The sequence below is a fragment of the Geotrypetes seraphini genome, chromosome 2 (genome assembly GCF_902459505.1).
Source record: "Geotrypetes seraphini chromosome 2, aGeoSer1.1, whole genome shotgun sequence".
In the NCBI taxonomy this organism is placed as follows: Eukaryota; Metazoa; Chordata; class Amphibia; order Gymnophiona; family Dermophiidae; genus Geotrypetes; species Geotrypetes seraphini.
Window position 1 is genome coordinate 190,545,342 of NC_047085.1, and position 20,117 is coordinate 190,565,458.

Consider the following 20,117-nt stretch of genomic DNA (forward strand, 5'->3'; position numbering starts at 1 on the left):
TAAGTAGACGCGGCCGCTATACTGTTCGCGGCAAGGGATCTCCCTGCTGCAATAAAGTATAGCGGCCGCGGCCCGCCTGTCCCATCACCGACAGGAGGATGCCTAACTCCTCCTGTCGGAACCCCGAACCCCGGAACCCCCTCCCCCCCAAACTCGTAATCGCCGACAGGAGGATGCCCAACTCCTCCTGTCGGAACCCCGGAACCCCCTCCCCCCAAACTCGTAATCGCCGACAGGAGGATGCCCAACTCCTCCTGTCGGAATCCCGGAACCCCCTCCCCCCCAAACTCGTAATCGCCGACAGGTGGATGCCCAACTCCTCCTGTCAGAACCCCGGAACCCCCTCCCCCCCCAAACTTGTAATCGCCGACAGGAGGCTGCCCAACTCCTCCTGTTGGAACCCCGGAACCCCCTCCCCCCAAACTCGTAATCGCCGACAAGAGGATGCCCAACTCCTCCTGTCAGAACCCCGGAACCCCCTCCCCCCCAAACTCGTAATCGCCGACAGGAGGATGCCCAACTTCTCCTGCCGGAAAGCCCAACGACCCCCCCCAACTAATCTCCCTCCCCCAACTAACCTTTCAATGTTGGTCAGCTGGACGGGTCTGCCTCGTGGAAATGAGATGACACACCCCTTCCCGGCCCATCCCCGCTAAATCTAAGGCCTGATTGGCCCAGGCTGTAGAAGCCTGGACCAATCAGGCCTTAGGCATAGCGGGTCCGCCCATCCCCACTAATCCTAAGGCCTGATTGGCCCAGGCTGTAGAAGCCTGGACCAATCAGGCCTTATATTTAGCGGGGATGGGCCGGGAAGGGGCGTGCCGTCTCATTTCCACGAGGCAGACCCGTCGGCTGGACCGCAGCAAGACCCGTCCAGCTGACCAACATTGAAAGGTTAGTTGGGGGAGGGAGATTAGTTGGGGCGGGGGGTCGTTGGGGTTTCCGGCAGGAGGAGTTGGGCATCCTCCTGTCGGCGATTACGAGTTTGGGGGGGAGGGGGCTCGGGGTTCCGACAGGAGGAGTTAGGCATTCTCCTGTCAGTGATGGGACAGGCGGCCGCAACAACCGCGGCCGCTATACATATTGCAGCAGGGAGATCCCTTGCTGCCATAAGTATAGCGGCCGCGTCTAATTTAACCCGATTCTCTAAAGACGCCGGTTACAGAATCGGCGTTTAGTATAGGCCGATTCTGAATAGGACGCCTCTCCCGGGCGGCCTGCCTGGGGAGCATTTAAAAAAAACAAAAACGTGCATCCCGATTGGCTGATTAGACAGCTGTAGGACGTCTAAAGCTGCCTAAAATCGGGACGCACTTTTGGAGAATCAGGGCCTATATGTCCTCACTGAGCTTGCAATTAACTCAGCTGGGGATAAAACTATTCAGTTATGCAGATGACTTCAAGATTATAATTCCATTTGCTGACTCTATCTCGGAAACTATTCCCAAGGCTTCAGAAGCCATAAACATGATGGAGCAATGGATGACAAACTTCAAGCTCAAACTTAATTCAGAAAAATCAAAATTCTTCATTGCTTCACCACATCCGTTTGACACCAAAACACCTCTATGCATCAGTGAACTTAATCACCCCATCCAGCCCACCATAAAGATACTAGGCGTAACTCTAGATCAATGCCTAACCATGAAAGACCAGGTGGACTCCTTAATCAGAAAGGGTTTCTTCACTCTCTGGAAACTCAGATCCATTAAAGCTTATTTCGATACGTCGGCATTCAGAACCCTGGTCCAATCCCTCGTACTAACATCCCTCATACTAACATCCCTGTAACATCGCCTACTTAGCTATTTCCCCAAAAATTATGCGACGTGTACAACTAATGCAAAATGCAGCGGTCAGATTAATCTTCGGACTAAAGAAATTCGATCATGCATCACCCTACTACCGGCAGTTACATTGACTACCGATGGAAGCACGCATAAAGTTTAAATTCGCCTGCTTCTGCTTTAAAGCGCTAAACGGACTTGCCCCTAAATACATAATTGACCTTTTCTCCTTCTCTGCCAACAGACACAAGAGAAGCTCTCATTCCTACTTCGTTTCCCCCCCCAGTTAGAGGTTGTAAACTGAAAAAACACCATGAACACCTTCTTTCACATCAAGCAGCATTGTGGGGTAAAGACCTAGATCAACTGCTTTCGCCCACTACTTATGAGGAATTCAGAAAACGTCTAAAAACTCAACTGTTCCTAAAGTATCTAGACAACTGACCCACTCATCTTCTTTCTCCTCCATAGTAATTCCTCTGTCCTATTAATCTCTTTCTCCTCAACAACGCATTTCTGGTCCTATTAATTCTTCTCTTCCCCCCTCTTAAATTCAATCAATTTGTACCTCGCTTAATCTATTGTAAATCGCATAGAACTTAACGGTATTGCGGTATATAAACTGTTATTATTATTATATATACTGTTATTATTATTAAACCATGCTAGCGGTTTTTAGTGCCAGGAGCTGCACCGAATGCAGCATGCTACTCCCAATGCTCATAGAGTTCCTATGAGCGTTGGGAGCTACATGGGGCATTCAGCACGGCTCCCGGCACTAAAAAAACACTAGCGCGGTTTAGTAAAGGGGGGGCCCTATATTTTTATAGGTTTTATCTTTAAGTTATCACATTATAACCTCATCACTTATGTCTTTTATTATTTACTTCATATTTTATCATGCACAGAAGCAACATGTGTTTTCTATGGCTCTTATAGGAGATCTGCACCTCCAAATGCCTATTACTTGGCACTGTTGCTCTCGTTCAACATCAAGTTGCATAAAGCAGCCATTTCACCATATGCTAAATAAAGGGTTAATAAAGTGTACTAAGTTTTGAAGTCACCACACATTTAACATAAAAATTAACATGTGGTTACTATAAAGCTTTAGTGGTAAATGCAGGTGGTGAGATCAGCATCTGCTCTGAATTTCCTAAAAAGGATCGACACCGCCCCCACATGGCATGGCATTACATGCAGTTGCCGATAGTGTGTGAGCAACTGTGCCACCTGCCCTTGCATGTAATGCAACACAGAGCCAGCTGGAAGTAGAACATCAACAGGTCTGGTGAGGTGGTGCTCTTCTCTCCCCCCCCAAAAAAAACCCTTCCCCTTCATTAGCTCACTCCAAACCCATGATACCACTCAGTAGCTCATTTCACTCCCTAGTCATACTTGGAAGCCCTCCCCCCCCCCCCACACACACACACCTGATCCAAATCTAAAATCGCTCTCCCAACAAGCTAGGACCTAGGACACACAAATTCCACCCCTCCAGACAAACAGTGTCTCTCACTATCAACCCCCCCCCCCCCCAACCTATTTGCCCCTCATCCCCCACCTCCAGACTCATCCTGGGTGTCCTCCTTGGTGACCAATTATATCCCCAAGCAATAGCATTCCTGCTTTGCTGCTACAGGGGTAAGCTCTAGAATCCAAAATGGCACCAATGAACCATAATGATAGTCTTGTTGTACTACCGCTAGAGGTTATCCTTCCATGTAACAGAGATGCATCACCTTGAAGAAAGCTACAGAAAGAGGGCTGAAATGCCAATCAAGCAAATTCAGAAGTGGCACCACCTGGACAGCTGCAATAATTATATCAGCTATTAGATCAATCTGACAGCAAGTGGCTGTTTTCCTACTTATTGGAATCAGGGAGTCTTGTCTTTTTGAGATTATCATCTCTTTTAATATTTTTGTGTCATTGCGAACAAATTTATGATACTTTACTAGGGAATTTAAATAAACTGAAATAAACCCTGATACTTTTCTCTTCTCATATTCAGTTTAGTAATTTATGTCGTACCCAGAAATCCAGCACTCTTCTGCAAACAAGCTTTCCTTTAAGCAGGGTAATATATAGAAATAAATAATAAATAAATGTATTATCTTTAAACAGTGGTCTAACACAGCTACCTCAACATTTCACTTTAAACAGGGACGACTGAAGTCTTTCACAAATTCTTCAAATAATTTGTCTACGATGTTTCAGTAATGCAAACCAAATCTGGATTTAAGTCGTATGGCATAATCTCTGTTTAGGGAAGTCATTAAATTCACAATACAGATTCAATTTACTGCCTTCACTAAAGATGAAAATGGGTTTTAGCGCTGGATGATGGGGTGACACTGAACACAAAATCCAGTAATACTTCTAAGAACTTTCTTTTATTAGTGGCTCTGTAATCACATTAAGTCGAAATGAAAATTTCCACTAATTCTCTCCTCTTGAGACATAATGCAGCAATAATGACAAAAAAAAAAAAAAATCTGTGAAATGGGATAAATGCAATTCAATAATTCCATTGATAAATAAAATGAAAACGAACTAATTGTGCCATTTACTCAGTTGCTTGCCTCCGTTGTTGCCGACTTTCTGCTTCAGCAGCTGCTAAACTTTTCTGTCACACTTCAATAAATTTAATTGTGCAGAATAAATGAGCTAATTTTTGAAGTCACAAGCTCTGTCTGCTAGATAAGGGTGGTGATTTATTGACCTTCTCCAGCTCTACATTAGTTTCCAACTCTCCCCCTCCTCACCCTTTCCACTGACGAATTGGTGATTTATGCCCCCTCCCCTTTAACTCTCCTGCTAGCCTCACTAAATCCCGCTTAGCATTACCTCCCCATCTCATTTCAGGAAATCACTTAGCGCATCACAATAGCGAGAAGGTCCTCATTTCACTTGTGGCAAAGGAAAACTCCACCAAGCAATTAGTGACGAGGATAAGCATTTTTGAAAACTTATACATACATTCAAATCCTGTTGGGTCAAAGTCAGTGACTTCTTAGGGCCCTAGAATGCAAGTTTCATGACATTCTTAAGCAGGGAAATCATCCTGCTCTAGTTATTTCTTCAACATGAACAAAAACACTTCATCTGATCTATAAGTGAAACAAAGATCCTATGTCTTATTCTGCACATAGATATATATTTTTAACACAAAAAAATTAATCCACTCTAGTTCATTACAAATTGCTTAAGCTTATTTTATCACTGATCAACACACTACGGATTAACAGGGATGTGCAACCTAAAAATTGACATCATGTCATTTCCCATGTCGTTTGTGGGAATGCTAATTATATGAGGAAGGGGGTTGACATGTTTTCTTTATGGGAGTAACGTCATTAAGAATGTGCAGTCTTTCAGAAAGTGCACACTGGGAAAAAATGCATACTCTTCTGAAAGTGTTTGCATTCTTTTCAAATTTTACATTTTTTTTTCTTGTTTTCATTTGAAAATGACATGAAGTAAGGGGAAAATATGATGTAGTGATGTAATGGTGGACCCGTTATAAACTATGCGTAAGGGCACGACTACAAGGTTCTGCAGGGATACTTAACCTTGAGGTAAGTTCCCTGTACTGAATTTTCCTTTGAAAAAATATATACGAAGAAATCCTTTTGGAAAACATTTTATTAAACCAGTATATTTTCTAGATAAGGAAACTTCTGCAAACAAGGTTTTTGGTTAATAATGAAATAACATGAGAAAAGTCACACATCCCTACAGATCAGCCATATGAAATGAATTTAGATAGAGTGGGAGCCTGCCGGGACAGTGTGGGAAAAATGCTTGAGTACATGAATAATTTATAATCCGCATAGAATTGTAGGATATGCGGAATCTAAATTATTAAGAAAAAAATAAAACTTAATAATTGTGTCTATATCTATGGCCTCCTTTTACTAAGGTGCGCTAGCGTTTTTAGTGCACGAAGGATATTACCGTGCGTTATGTGGCCAAAAATAACACCAGGCGTTAGCATCTAGCGCGCGTGGCAATTTAGCATGGCTAGCCTATGCGTTAATGCCCTAACGCAGCTTCGTAAAAGGAGCCCTATATTTAGAAATTGATACATATTTGTGTTTATTTATAAAATGAAAGATATTTCATTTCATTGGCTAATAGATAGATAAATATAGATATACAGGGTGAGGCATAAAAAGTAACCCCCTATAATTTTTTTGCTGTTTTCTCAGCAACCATTTTGAATTTCACTGAGAAATATTGTGTACTTACTGAGTCACTGTACTTACATGCAACTATTAAGCAACATTTAACCCCAATCTTTTACAAGGCAACGCTAGCGTTTTTAGCTTCAGTTGCTGCGGTAACAGCTCCGACGCTCATAGGAATTCCTATGAGTGTCAGAGCTGTTACTGTGGCAGCCAGCACTAAAAATGCTAGGGTGGCTTTGTAAAGGAGGGGGTTTAATTATCTCAAAGACAATTTTATTTATTTATTCATTGCACAATTTTTATACTGCACTATTCATTGTACTAGACCAGGGGTAGGGAACTCCGGTCCTCGAGAGCCGTATTCCAATCGGGTTTTCAGGATTTCCCTAATGAATATGCATGAGATCTATTTGCATGCACTGCTTTCAATGCATATTCATTGGGGAAATCCTGAAAACCCGACTGGAAATACGGCTTTCGAGGACCGGAGTTCCCTACCCCTGTACTAGACAGTATACATAATAGCACACTTATCCCCAAACTCTTTATATGGTGCCAAAAATATCTGCACCAAACAGAATGGCACTCAGCACGAATCTACAAAAGATATACACTATGGGCTCCTTTTACGAAGCCGCATTAGCGTCTTTATTGCATGCACCTTTTTAGCACATGCTAACCCCTGCGCTAGCCGAAAAACTACCGCCTGCTCAAGAGGAGGCGGTAGCGGCTAGCGTGGCCGGCAAATTAGAGCGCGCTATTACACGCGTTAAACCGCCAATGCGGCTTCGTAAAAGGAGCCCTATATATTGAATCACACTAAGCAGCTGTACACAGCATGATTATGCACACCCATAGAGTTCTTCTGCTATTCCAGGGGTAGGCAATTCCGGTCCTCGAGAGCTGGAGCCAGGTCAGGTTTTCAGAATATCCACCATCAACAACTTCTATCGTATCAAGCAGCCACATGGGGCAAAGACCTGGAAAAACTAATTATACACGCAAATAACTAGGGTGAATTTAGGAAACATCAAAAACATACCTGTTCTTGAAGTACCTAGGTAACAAATCTGTACAATCGACTCCATCACAATCTCACCCCCCAAATCTGATCCCGTAAACTGTTAACCACTAATCTCTAACTATGAATGTTCCATTCAATTTGTAGAATCTTCTAATTCATTGTAAACCGCATTGAATCTTTCTAATTCATTGTAATTCATTGTAATTCATTCTAATTCATAGAATCTTCCTAATTCATTGTAAACCACATAGAACTTCACGGTCCTGCGGTATATAAACTGTTGTTATTATTATTATTATGAGATGGATTTGCATGCACTGCCTCCTTGAGATGCAAATCTATCTCATGCAGATTTATTGTGGATATCCTGAAAACCTGACCTGGCTCCGGCTCTCGAGGACCGGAATTGCCTACCCCTGGACTATACAATATGCATAGACCCTGTGTGCTATTTACAGAATCGCACCGAAGTATAGCACCGGTGTGACATCAACATGTAATGACATCAAGTCATCATGTGCATGGGGACATAGAGAAAAATGCTATCCAGGTCAGCCAAATTTTTCCTATGGAGATATCTTGCTGCTTGCAGGGCTCTTTATGAAGAAGGAGTGGAAGTATTTTATCCTCCAAGAACTCTATGTAAGATACAGGAAGGCCTGAGAGAGGCTCACTGAGAGTATTAATGCCCAAGCCTCATTTCTAAGAGAAGTAATTATAAAAATGTGCAAAGTTGCGTACATACATGATTGTATTGGTCAGCTAGTCCTGGGGTGGTGTAGGATGGGATGAATGCTTATTGGGATTTGAACTGTCCTATGAGGAAAGGCTGAAGCAGCTGGGGGGCTCTTCAGCCTGGAGAAGAGACGGTTCAGGGGAGATATGATAGAGGTCTATAAAATAGTGACTAGAATGGAACAGGTAGATGTGAATCGCTTGTTTACTCTTTCCAAATATATTAGGACTTGGGGGCATGTGTTGATGCGACTAAGTAGTAGATTTAAAGCAAAGTGGAGAAATATTTCTTCACTCAATATGGGCTGGCCACTCTTGGAAAACAGGATGCTGGTCTTGAAGAACCTTAAGTTTGTCCCAGTATGGCAACTATTATGTTTTTACTAGTGTTTAAGCCCGTTACATTAACGGGTGCTAGAATAGATGTCTCTGTCTTTCTCCTGCCCCCCTGTCTCTTACTGCCCCGTCTATCTTTTTTCTTTCTGTCTCTCTCCCTGCCCTGTCTATCTTTCTTTATTTCTTTCTTTCTATCTTTCTTTCTCCCTCCCGCTGTCTATCTTTATTTCTTTTTTTCTGTCGCTCTCCCTGTCCAGACCTCCACTGAGTAGCCCGTTATATTAACGGGTGCTAGAATATATATGTGTGTCTGTCTTTATTTCTTTCTCTCTCTGTCTCCTTAGCCGCTTTCTGTTTTTCTGTCTTTTTTTTCTGTCTTTCTTTTGGCTGTCCACCACCACCCCTTGCATGCTCCCACTGTCCATTCTCCCTTCCTTTTACCTCCCCTGTGTCCACCACCACCACCACTTCACTGCTCCTCTTATCCAGCAGCAGCCCTTCTCCCTTTGTTTTACCTCCCCCCTGTCCATCAGCACCTCTTCCTGCTCCCCCTGTCCAGGAGTAGGCCTCCCTTCCTTTTTTCCCCCCCTGCCCATCAGCACCTTTTCCTGCTCCCCCTGTCCAGCAGTAGGCCTCCCTTCCTTTCCCCCCCCCAAGCAGTCTGCAATAGTTACATTTTTGAACTTCAAAAAAGCTGAGAACTGAGAACATTGTTTTCAAGAAATAAATGCTTCAAGTCAAGCAGACCTTGAAAATCCAGCCCTATTCCATTTCTGCTGGCATCTTTGTGTTGGGGGTGGCTCCTCCCTGTCGCTTTCAGGCCTTTCCCGGGGCGTGTTAACCAGCGGTAATGTGCGCGAGCGGCTCCAGCACCGGCTTCTCCACCCGGACCCTAGGCACGCGCCGCGCTCTTCCCCTTAGCTACCCGGCAGTACCGGGCTTCACTCGCCTGCTCCCAGTAGCCCAAGTAGCCCAAGAGAGAGGGCGGGAGGGGGTGGGGGAAAGTGGCTGCCGTGGTGATCTTGCTGACTCCCTTGCCGGAGTTATTTTTCAGTTTAAAGGTGTCACGGCGGCTCCTCTAACGATCCCCGCCTGCATTAGAAGTCTTCTCTGAAGCAGGTGCGGCAGGTGACAGGAGCCGCGGCGGCACCTTTAAACTGAAAAAATAACTCTGGCAAGGGAGCCGGCCAACTGGCAGTTGAAGTCGGAGCTTCGGTCTGGCCTGCTCCCTGCTCGCCTTGGCTTATTGTATTTTTTTAGTTGAAAGACGCGGCGGCGGCTCCTCTCATGATCCCCACCTGCGTCGGAAGTCCAACGCAGGCAGGGATCATGAGAGGAGCCACCGCTGCATCTTTAAACTAAAAAATACAATACGGCAAGGAGCAGGCCAGACCGAAAAACAGCAAGGAGCAGCAGGGAGCAGACCAGACCGAAAAACAGAACCCTGAGCCACGCATGCGCACTCCTACCTGCGGGTCCCTACAACTCACGGAAAACCGGCTCACGCAGAGGGAGTGCGCATGCGCGGCTTAGTGTTTTATTATATTAGATGAGCTGTTTAGCCAAACATAACTTGAAGCATTAACAAAAAGTTTGTGAACTGAAAAAAATCAATATAAAATGTAATACATTAGAATACCATATAATCATTTTGCAAGGTGCTTATTTCACAGTTTTCTACAAAGAATTCTCTTGTAGCACCATTTATCTACAAGAAAAAAAACAAAACCTTAAAGTTATTCTTTTGTCTGTAGTAAGAGAAATTGCCTTGTTTTGAGCATTTGCCAGAATTTTGAACAGCCTCAGTACACTGGGTGAATTACTTTGTTTCCGTTTCTGGCTCCTTGACTTTAAGGCAGGTAATTTTTCTTGTCCAATGAAAAACTTGGATAAGACAATTACGTTTTCATTTTGTCTTCTCAGCTAGAAACTTGGATACAAAATTGTGATGTTATAACAAAATGAACACAAAAGATAATGGGGTCAAGCAAAGATGGCAAAGGAGTGCAAAAAACACACACAAAACATCTCTCTCTTTACAAAATGTACACAAATCTTTGGCATTTGTTCACTATTTCCTAATATTATCCTTAGCTAATGTAAATCAGTCAGCTGCCCTCCACTGTAAGCTTGCAGTTCAGGGTTTCCCAAATCTGTCCTGGGGAACCCATAGCCAGTTAGATTTTCAGGATATCTGCAATTAATATGCCTGTGATAAATGTACATGTGCTGGGGCTTCAGTGCATGCAGAGTTTTCTCATGCATGCCCATTTGTGTAGATCCTGTAAACATGAGTGGCTGTGGGGACCCAGGACAGGTTTGGGAAGCCCTGCTCTAGTCCTTTTAGAAAGCAGTGAGCAATATTATGAACCTTAGTTTAGAGGTGATGCACATTTTAAAATGTGGTCCGTTTTATTTATTTATACCGTTCTCCCAGGAGAGCTCAGATTGGTTTACATGAATTTATTCAGGTATTTAAGCATTTTCTCCTGTCTGTCCCAGTGAGCCCACAATCTATTTAATGTACCTGGGGGAATGAGGGGGGGGGGATTAAGTGACTTGCCCAGGGTTACAAGGAGCAGTGTGGGTTTGAACTCACAACCCCAGGGTGCTGAGGTTGTAGCTTTAACCAATGTGCCACACTCTCTCCCACATACCTCAAAGAAATGTGGAAAACACACATTTAGAAAACTAGGATTTGCACTTGTAAATCAGAACAACATGCAAATGGCAAGGGAACATGGTTTGGGCGCGAGTGGGGCAGGATCACAAAATATATATCTGGGGGGAATGCATTTCTATGATTATAAAGATCTGCTTTGGGGTTTACAACTGCTCCTTGATACCTTTAGGTTTTGTAAAAATCCTAATTTAGCCGATGCTCTACAGAAGCGATTAAAGGGAGGTCAATCCCTAACCCTACCCCTCTTTAAAGCAAAACAAAAGAGTAGTGTGCCATGAATGAGACCCCTGTACTTTTAAATTAGAGATTTGAAAACATGTGCAGTCATAATGGACTAGATTCTATATATAGCATTTAAAAATATTGGCGCACCCCCTCCCACATACACACATATACACTGAGTGCTATTCTAAACTAAACCTTAAGTTTATATACCGCATCATCTCCACGGATGTTGTGGAGCTCGGCACGGTTTACAAATACCATCTCAAAATCATAAATGTTGTACTGTAGCTCACATTATAAAAGTCCAAATGACATTTACTATAAAATGGAAAATATTTTAAAGAAAACAAACTAGAATTCAATCCATAAGAAAAAAATCTAAGAACAGATTTAAACTCATATTTATAACAGAATTGGTGTACCCAGCTGATGTTAAAGAATAGGTCCTCTCCACATTGCATTTGGACACCTAAAATGGGATACCCTGTTATACAATTATCACTTATGTACTTATATCTCCTTTACAACTCCACCTTTGCTCCACCCAAACTATGCTACTCAAGTTTTTTTTGGGTTGCATGTGTAATTGTATGTGCAAATATATATGCACCAATATATATGCAACAATACTTCTATGTAGCATTTCTATAATGCTTTTAGATGTGTGCAGTATAGTATATGCTCTAAATACATGTAGGAGAAGGTCCCTGTTAGAACATGCAATCTATTCAACCCTAATTTCATATTACCTATATCCCCTGTGTAAGACATAATTTTAGTGCAGATATTCCTTTATAAAATGATCCACAAAAAAAGAATAAAATACTTTAGTGCAGGGGTGGGGAACTCCGGTCCTTGAGGGCCGTAATCCAGTCGAGTTTTCAGGATTTCCCCAATGAATATGCATGAGATCTATTTGCATGCACTGCTTTCAATGCATATTCATTGGGGAAATCCTGAAAACCCGACTGGATTACGGCCCTCGAGGACCGGAGTTCCCCACCCCTGCTTTAGTGCATTAAACTCTTACTATTGTGAGTACAATACATGATTTCTCTGGTGTTTTCTCTATAGATTTCTACCATGGAAAAGGAGGAATTGAATGACTCTGTTTAATAAATCTGAAAGTGGTGCATATGATATTTTGACAAAAAGTCCAACATCCTTAATTTTTTGCTCATTTATGTCTAATCTAATCCTGTATTTCTGAGTCACATTATGGGCTCCTTTTATCAAGGTGCGCTAGCGGGGTTAGCGCGTTGGACATTTCATCATGCGCTAACCCCCGCGGCAAGCCAAAAAACTAATGCCTTGTAAATTTTTTGAGTTTGAATGTTAGTCTGATTACCATGTTTTGTGTCATCTTTAGTTTGCTCAGGAGAGTGGAGTTTAGACCCACATAGAAAGGGTTAAAGTAATCCAACTGTGACAGTATAAGTATTTGTGTTAGTACAGCAAAGGGGTATTCTTGAAAAAAGAGTTTGTTTAGTCTTAGACTTCTCATATTGTAGAAGGTTTTCTTCCTTAAGTTGGATATTTGAAATTCAATGATAGGGTGGAGTCAAGTATAACTCCAAGGGCCTTGGATGTCTTGTTGATATCCAGTGTGGATCCTGAGGTTAGAGTTACGGTGGAAGGAAGTGTGTGTACAGTGTTATGAAACCATAGAACTTTGGTTTTGTTTGCATTTGTTGGATGCCGCCCATGTCTATATTTTGTCTTTCATATTATCAGCATTATATTGCTAGTGTCATGATTATTTGGGATGAGTAGAAGAATGTCATCTGCATATGAGAATATGCATTCATTGTTGTTGAATTTGATATGGCCTAGTGAGCTCTTCAAAAGGTTATAGAAGATCAGGGATAATGGTGATCCTTGCGGTACACCACAGAATGCTTGCCAGTTTTTTTGAAAATGCTTAATCTTTGTGTACAAGATATTGTCTGTTTTGTAGGAAGTCTTTGAGCCAATTCAGGACTGTTCCTATGATGTCTATTTCTTTGAGTTTTGCTAGTAATAGTTGGTGGTTGACCGTGTCAAAGGCAGTGGATATGTCAAATTGAAAGAGGATTGCCTGGTGGCCAATGCTCAAGTATTGCTTGATTTTGGTGTTTAAGGTCAATAGAAGGACCTCTGTGCTATGATTTGACTGGAATCCAAATTGAGTGGGATGGAGGCAAGAGTGTTCTTCAACACAGTGGAGAGTTGTTTGCTGACATGCGTTTCAAGAAGTTTGGTTAGTATTGGGATTCCAGCTATGGGTCTGTAATTTGAGGGGCTGGAAAGGTCAACATTTTGGGCTTTGGGGATTGATGTAAGGGCAATTTGCCCCATTTGGGATGGTAGTTGGCTGTGATGAAGAAGATTAAGAGTTTTGTTAGCCATTCTAGGCTCTTTTAGGAGGACGGGCTAAATAAATAAATAAATATGGTCAGGGACTTAAGCAAGTAGTTTGCTGTTGCAGATGGATTGTTTTTTTCAGGAGAGTAGTAGTGGTTATTTGGGATAAAGGCTGGAAGGTGCTCCAGATTCGGTTTACTAGGTTCAATTCTGGAGGTGTATGATTTGTTTGGATAGATATATGGGCAGTGACAGTAGTTTTACTGACTTCTGATTGTACTTTTAAAATCTTGTTTTAGAAAAGTCTATTAAGATCTGCGCATTAGATTGGGAGTCAATATCTGATTGACCTATAACCGAGAGTGAGGTCATGTTACGCATTATGTGGAATAACTTACATGTCAAAGTTATTGCTTTAAATTTCAAGAGTGTAGTTGGGGGGAGGGGGGTTTGGCCTTAGCAATATGGAATTAGTATTTGTTGATAGCTGATTTCCACACTAGTTTGTCTTCTGGGAGATTGGCCTTTTCCCCACTGTCTTTCAAGTCTTCTACAAGACTGTTTTTCTGCTTTTAGGGTATCCATGAATCAAGGCAAGGATTTGGTTGATTTTCTGCTTTTGCAATATAATGATGTAATGGAGTTGAGGGATTGTTCTAACGCAGGGGTCTCAAAGTCCCTCCTTGAGGGCCGCAATCCAGTCGGGTTTTCAGGATTTCCCCAATGAATATGCATTGAAAGCAGAGCATGCACATAGATCTCATGAATATTCATTGGGGAAATCCTGAAAACCCGACTGGATCGCGGCCCTCAAGGAGGGACTTTGAGATCCCTGTTCTAACGTGTTGTTTCATCTGTTGAGTGAAGCTATGAGGCTGGTTGTAGTGGTATTTAGCATTTCAAAGGCTATTCAGCTGTGCACATTCTAAGCTCCAATTCTGCATGGAAAATATGTTGGGGGGTTTTTCACCAGGTATTTCTCACATTCTTTTTCAGACCTCAGAACAGATGAATTGGCCTCAGTATTATTACCAACACCTGCCATGCTGGAATATGACAATTTGTCTTCATTTTCAGTTTAATATTATTTTTTTTTTATTCTTAACTACTGTATTTCAATTTCCATTTCCCTCCATCAAGGTAGACACTTGTGTTGTGCCCTGAGTTGTTTTGCTCCGATATCTCATTTTCAGGAGCTTTAGATGATATAGAAGTCATTTCTTTAAAGACCAGTATAGTTGCTACTGCTGACAGCTTTTCACCTTAATTTTGTCCTGTAATAACAGAACTGTCTTTGTTTTATATGCACCAGATCATCACAATATAAACATCTTATTTCAGCTAAAAAGTATCTTATACTTGATACACCAAGCCCCACAGTGAATGTAACTCATGTATACCTGTCTTCTGAAAAACAGAATCTAATTCCATTGTTTATCCCTGCCGTCTGCTTTATGAAGTGACCAAAAGATACACATTTCTCATATGGTATCAAAATTTCAAACAGATTTTGAATGATTACTGGAGGAACATTTCCTAAGATTACTACAGTATAAAATCTTCAGAGAGAGTGTGGGCAGTTACACAAGCCCTAATCAATATCCATACCATTTTCAACAATAGAGTTTGAAAATATCACCGTGAAAAAACACAGCAATATTTATGCTTATTATTGATGTATAGATATTTTCAGAGGGATTAAATTTCAGATTTACAAATTTAACATCATACAATAAATTCTTCAGTCTCATATTTGGAACCAGTGCTTATGACTCAGCCCTTTGAGGCACCCAGTAAAATAATTTTCAAGTATGGCGTGTTTGCTTGTTTAGAACTTACTGGGAAACCAGCAAAATTTACAAAATAGAAACTTTCTCCCCATTCCATAGAAAGTTCAACATATATAGCTCAGTAGAGTAAATGGTATGCATTTATCAAGGAAAATAAAAACATTTTTATTCTGTATAATAAAAATAGCTCTTTCTTCTATTTATTTTTCCTACTGTAAAAGGTAACATATAAAAGATTTTTCCATAGAATTTTATCTTTTCAAGCTGGATTATGGGATAAACCCTTTTCTGTCCTGATAGCTCCTATCTTTCCTTTCGAAAAATGCTAAAGACCTACTTATTTGACAAATTCTTCTGAATGTGATTATAATACACTGTGCTTGCACAGTCTCTTGATTGTTGTTAGCTGCGTTGAACTGAGAGGTTACCACGGTATATAAGTGAAATTGTTATGTTTTTCTTGCATGCAACCCAGAAAAAGAAGCAGAACAGGAAAAGGAGGAGGAGGAGGGGCAAAATGACAGCCACCATAGGAGCCCTTCCAGGAATCTTCAAAATAAATCTGTCACAGATCTGCATCCAGTTCCTGAGCATAGCACTATCTATATTGCTGCCAAAGGCATTCTTCATTGGTAACCTTTTGCCTTCCCAGCATCTCCCAGCCAGGGTTCACAGTCTCCAAAAGAGCAATTATCAAAAACTTGAAGATCCTGTAAGTCACCATAGAAAGAAACTTTGAGCATCAAACATTTGTGAATGGAAGTATGACTGCTTTACAGTACAATGGTTAAGATGTTGAAATGTGCAGTATACAGCTTGTGTTATTCTAACAAAGAGACTGCATGCAGTGCTTCCTCATCTTAGAACTGTTTGAACAGGTAAATAACTGTTTCCTACTTGCCAGCTTCATCCCACATATGATTTATACATTTCTATCACGTCTCTCAGCTGTGTCTTCTCCAAACTAAAGAATCCTAACCTCCTTAACCTTCCATAATAGGGAAGTTGTTCCATCTTTATTGTTTTGTTACCCCTGTTTGTATTTTGTCTGGTCTCACTAGGTCTTTTTTTTAAACAGGATGACCAGAAAGGCACACCATAGAGTGATTAGAGAGGTATTATGATATTCGCCGTTTTATTTTTTCCATTTCTTTTCTAATAACACCTAACATGGCAATATAATAAATGACTGCAGATAAAGATCAATATGGTCTATTCAATCTGCCCAGAAAGGTGGCCAGGGTTATTCCCTCTATGATCTCTCTCCTTTGTTGTCTGGGTTCTACCTGCCACTCAGTACCCCCTTTATGTTCTGTATGTTCTTTTATGATTTGCTTTGAAAGGAAATACTCTATAAAATATATATCATCCTCTTCCCTTATAAAGATCCCATGGCTTTTAAAATTCTGTCACCATTTCCATCCTCACCACATCCCATGGAAGAGCATTCCAGGCATCTACCACCCTCTCTGTGCAAAGTATTTCCTGCTACTGCTTTTCAGTTTCCCTCCTTGCAGCTTCATTTCATGTCCTCTGATTCAATGGTCTCTCCATTTTTTTAATAGGGAGTTTATTCATTTATACCTTTCTAACATTTAAAATGCCTATATCATGTCTCCCCTATATTTCTTCTGTTCCAGTGTACAGTATATGTATTTAAGTCTTTGAGTTTTTTCTTAAATATCTTCTGGCAGAGACCCCATGACATTTTGCTCATTTTCCACTTTTAGTCTTTTTATATCCTTGCCAACCGGAAATGGCAGGTCTCCAAAACTGAACACAGTATTTCAACTGTGGCCTCAACAAATATTTACACAGGGGCATTGCTACCTCCTTCTTTCTTCTGGTTATGTGCCTGTCTTATCTCATTGTTTTGCCACCTTGATATCCTCAAACACTATCACACTAAGGTCTCTTGGCCTCTACATTAGCCTTTTGTCTCCTATTAAATCCAGCGCCTTTGAATTTCTGCACCCCAAATGCATCACTTTAGTTTTGTTCACAGGATCTGTTTTTTGTCTATCCTGGGGTTAAGATCAACAGCGCATACTACCAGGATGTTCTTTTGATGCAGAAGCTCTTGCCAGTGATCCGTTGCTTGTCGGGAGACTACTTTATCTTCCAACAGGACAATGCCCCAGGACATCAGGCACAAGACAATGTAGAACTGCTACATTGGGAGACCCCAGACTTAATTGGTACAGACCCCTGGCCTGTGAATTCACCAGACCTAAACCTAGTTGACTACCGGATCTGGAGGCTGAAACAGGAATGTGTCTACCAGACAACAATATCTGATGATGTCAAAGACCTTAAACAGTGCTTCATCTCTGTTTGGGCTGAGCTGAAGCAAAGCATTGTTGACAAGTCCATAGATCAGTGGTGGCCAAGTTTGAGGGCGTGCCTTCATGCAAAGAGAGCGCACTTTGAATATCTGCTTAATTGAAACATTACTTTTTGACTTTACATTTTTCTGCAAGGTGCACCATAAAACTTTTTGATGTGTTTTTATCTGGTTAACAATTCAATTTCACAAAGTAATGTTGTGATACGGTGGGAACTATTTACAACATTTTATATCAACTTCATTCAAGACACGATGCACTAAATTTCATAAGAATCATAGAAACATGATGGCAGATAAAGGCCAAATGGCCCATCTAGTCTGCCCATCCACAGTAACCATTATCTCTTTCTCTCTCCGAGAGATCCCATGTGCCTATCCCAGGTCCTTTTGAATTCAGACACAGTCTCTGTCTCCACCACCTCTTCTGGGAGACTGTTTCATGCAGTTACCACCCTTTCTGTAAAAAAGTATTTCCTTAGATTACTCCAGAGCCTGTCACCTCTTAACTTCATCCTATGCCCTCTCATTGCAGAGTTTCCTTTCAAATTAAAGAGACTCAACTCACGTGCATTTACATTACGTAGGTATTTAAGCATCTCTATCATATCTCCCCTCTCTGCCTTTCCTCCAAAGTATACAGATTGAGATCTTTAAGTCTGTCCCTATACGCCTTATGATGAAGACCACATACCATTTTAGTAGCCTTCCTCTGGACCAACTCCATACTTTTTATATCTATTTGAAGGTGCAGCCTCCAGAATAGTACACAATATTCTAAATGAGATCTCACCAAAGTCTTATACAGAGGCATCAATACCTCCTTTTTCCTACTACCCATACCTCTCCCTGTGCAATCTAGCATCCTTCTAGCTTTCGCCATCACTTTTTCAACCTGTTTGGTCACCTTAAGATCATCACATACAATCACACCCAAGTCCCGCTCTTCTGTCGTGCACATAAGCTCTTCACTCCCTAATCTATACTGTCCCCTTGGGTTTTTGCAGCCCAAATTCATGACCTTGCATTTCTTAGCATTAAATGTTAACTGCCAAATTTCAGACCTTTCTTCAAGCTTTGCCAGGTCTTTTTTCATGTTATTCACACCATCCGGCGTGTCTACTCTATTGCAGATTTTTGTATCATCTGCAAAGAAGCAAATCTTACCCGACAACCCTTCAGCAATATAGTTTATAAAAATGTTAAAAAGAACAGGCCCAAGAACAGAACCTTGAGGCACACCACTGGTAACATCCCTTTCCTCAGAGTGATCTCTATTGATCACTACCCTCTGTCGCCTTCCACTCAACCAGTTCTTGACCCAGCCTGTCACTTTGGGATCAGGGCACTCAGGAATCAGTGTGGAACCTCTTTATCTGTGTGGAACACTTTCAAAGGCTTTGCTAAAATCTAAATACACCACATCCAGCCCACATTCTCTAGCCAATTGTCTGGTCACCCAGTCAAAGAAATTGATCAGATTTGTCTGACAAGATCTACCTCTAGTGAATCCAAGACCTACCTCTAGTGAATCAATTGAGTTCCGTGGAAGATACGACAACATTTTGGTGGTGGGGGGGGGGGGGGTTCGGTTCACAATGTATGTCATTAAGATAGGTTCAACATCCATTATAATGCACAATATCTTATGTAAACCGCTTTTGGAACAAAATAGTATATAAAATTTAAAAATAAATAAATAAATAATTGGAGACTATGGAGAACATGCTAGAATGAGAAACCTTTGGTGTCTTAATTTGCCACATACTTATTCGTTATCTGCAAAATTTATCCTTAAGATATAGCTCAAGGAAGTCTTAAATATTCTCAATTATTAAGAAACTATGATCTCTAAATGCTGCTATATTCCAGAGAAGGCTGGGGTACAGAATGAGGCTGAGGGTGCTTTTGATGTTTTGGCTTCAGAAGGAACTTTGATTTAACCAGCGGTGTTTCAAAGTTCACAAGATACAGTTTATACAATAGCCACTCTCTTAATCATATTCTTTCCATTTTATGTATTGTGAGTAAAAGGTACAAATTTTTCCTGATGTGTCACATTGTACTCAAGCACATAGGAGGCCTTTTCTTCTTTCGAAAGCTTAGATTCTTACTTTAAGGGCAACCTTTTCACAATACATTACATTTATTGATTTATATTCTGCCTTAACTTCACAGTTCTAGATGGAACACAATATAAAAAAAAAATTAGACATTTCCAGGAATTGTGCAAATTAAAACCATTTCTCACATAATCAACTACTGATTATACAGAATACATATTTCCGGAATACGAATGTCTTAAGCCCATTCCAAAAATGTCTTTAGCCAGATGCACTTACTAACAACACAGGAACCTCTTTATCCCATCTGGCTGTCTTATAAGCTAATAAGCCCCCCAACAATTTCATTCTCCTCTTCCTTTGACAAGGGGGTAAGCAAAAAGGTTCTGAATTATCCAAGACTGCGCTACCTCCATCAATACAAATCAAGAGACCAGATAGCCAATCTAAACAATACTTTATAAAGTACGCTATAAAATCTAAATAAAACTCATGCTTGGATGGGGAGCCATTGCAACTTCACATAGAAAAATGATATATGATCAAATTTAGTCAGAGAAAAAAAATAGCCGTTCAACTGTATTTTATACAGTC

At 41.2% G+C, this 20,117-nt stretch overlaps 1 protein-coding gene across 1 annotated transcript in view; it reads right to left on the bottom strand.

Annotated features, from left to right (window-relative positions):
- Positions 1–20,117, bottom strand: part of LOC117354845 — a 72,679-nt gene that overhangs the window by 30,621 nt on the left and 21,941 nt on the right. Inside the window, exon 4 of the mRNA XM_033932812.1 lies at positions 9,715–9,783. Within this exon, the coding sequence (XP_033788703.1) occupies positions 9,715–9,783 (69 nt within the window). The remainder of the gene's footprint in view (positions 1–9,714; positions 9,784–20,117) is intronic.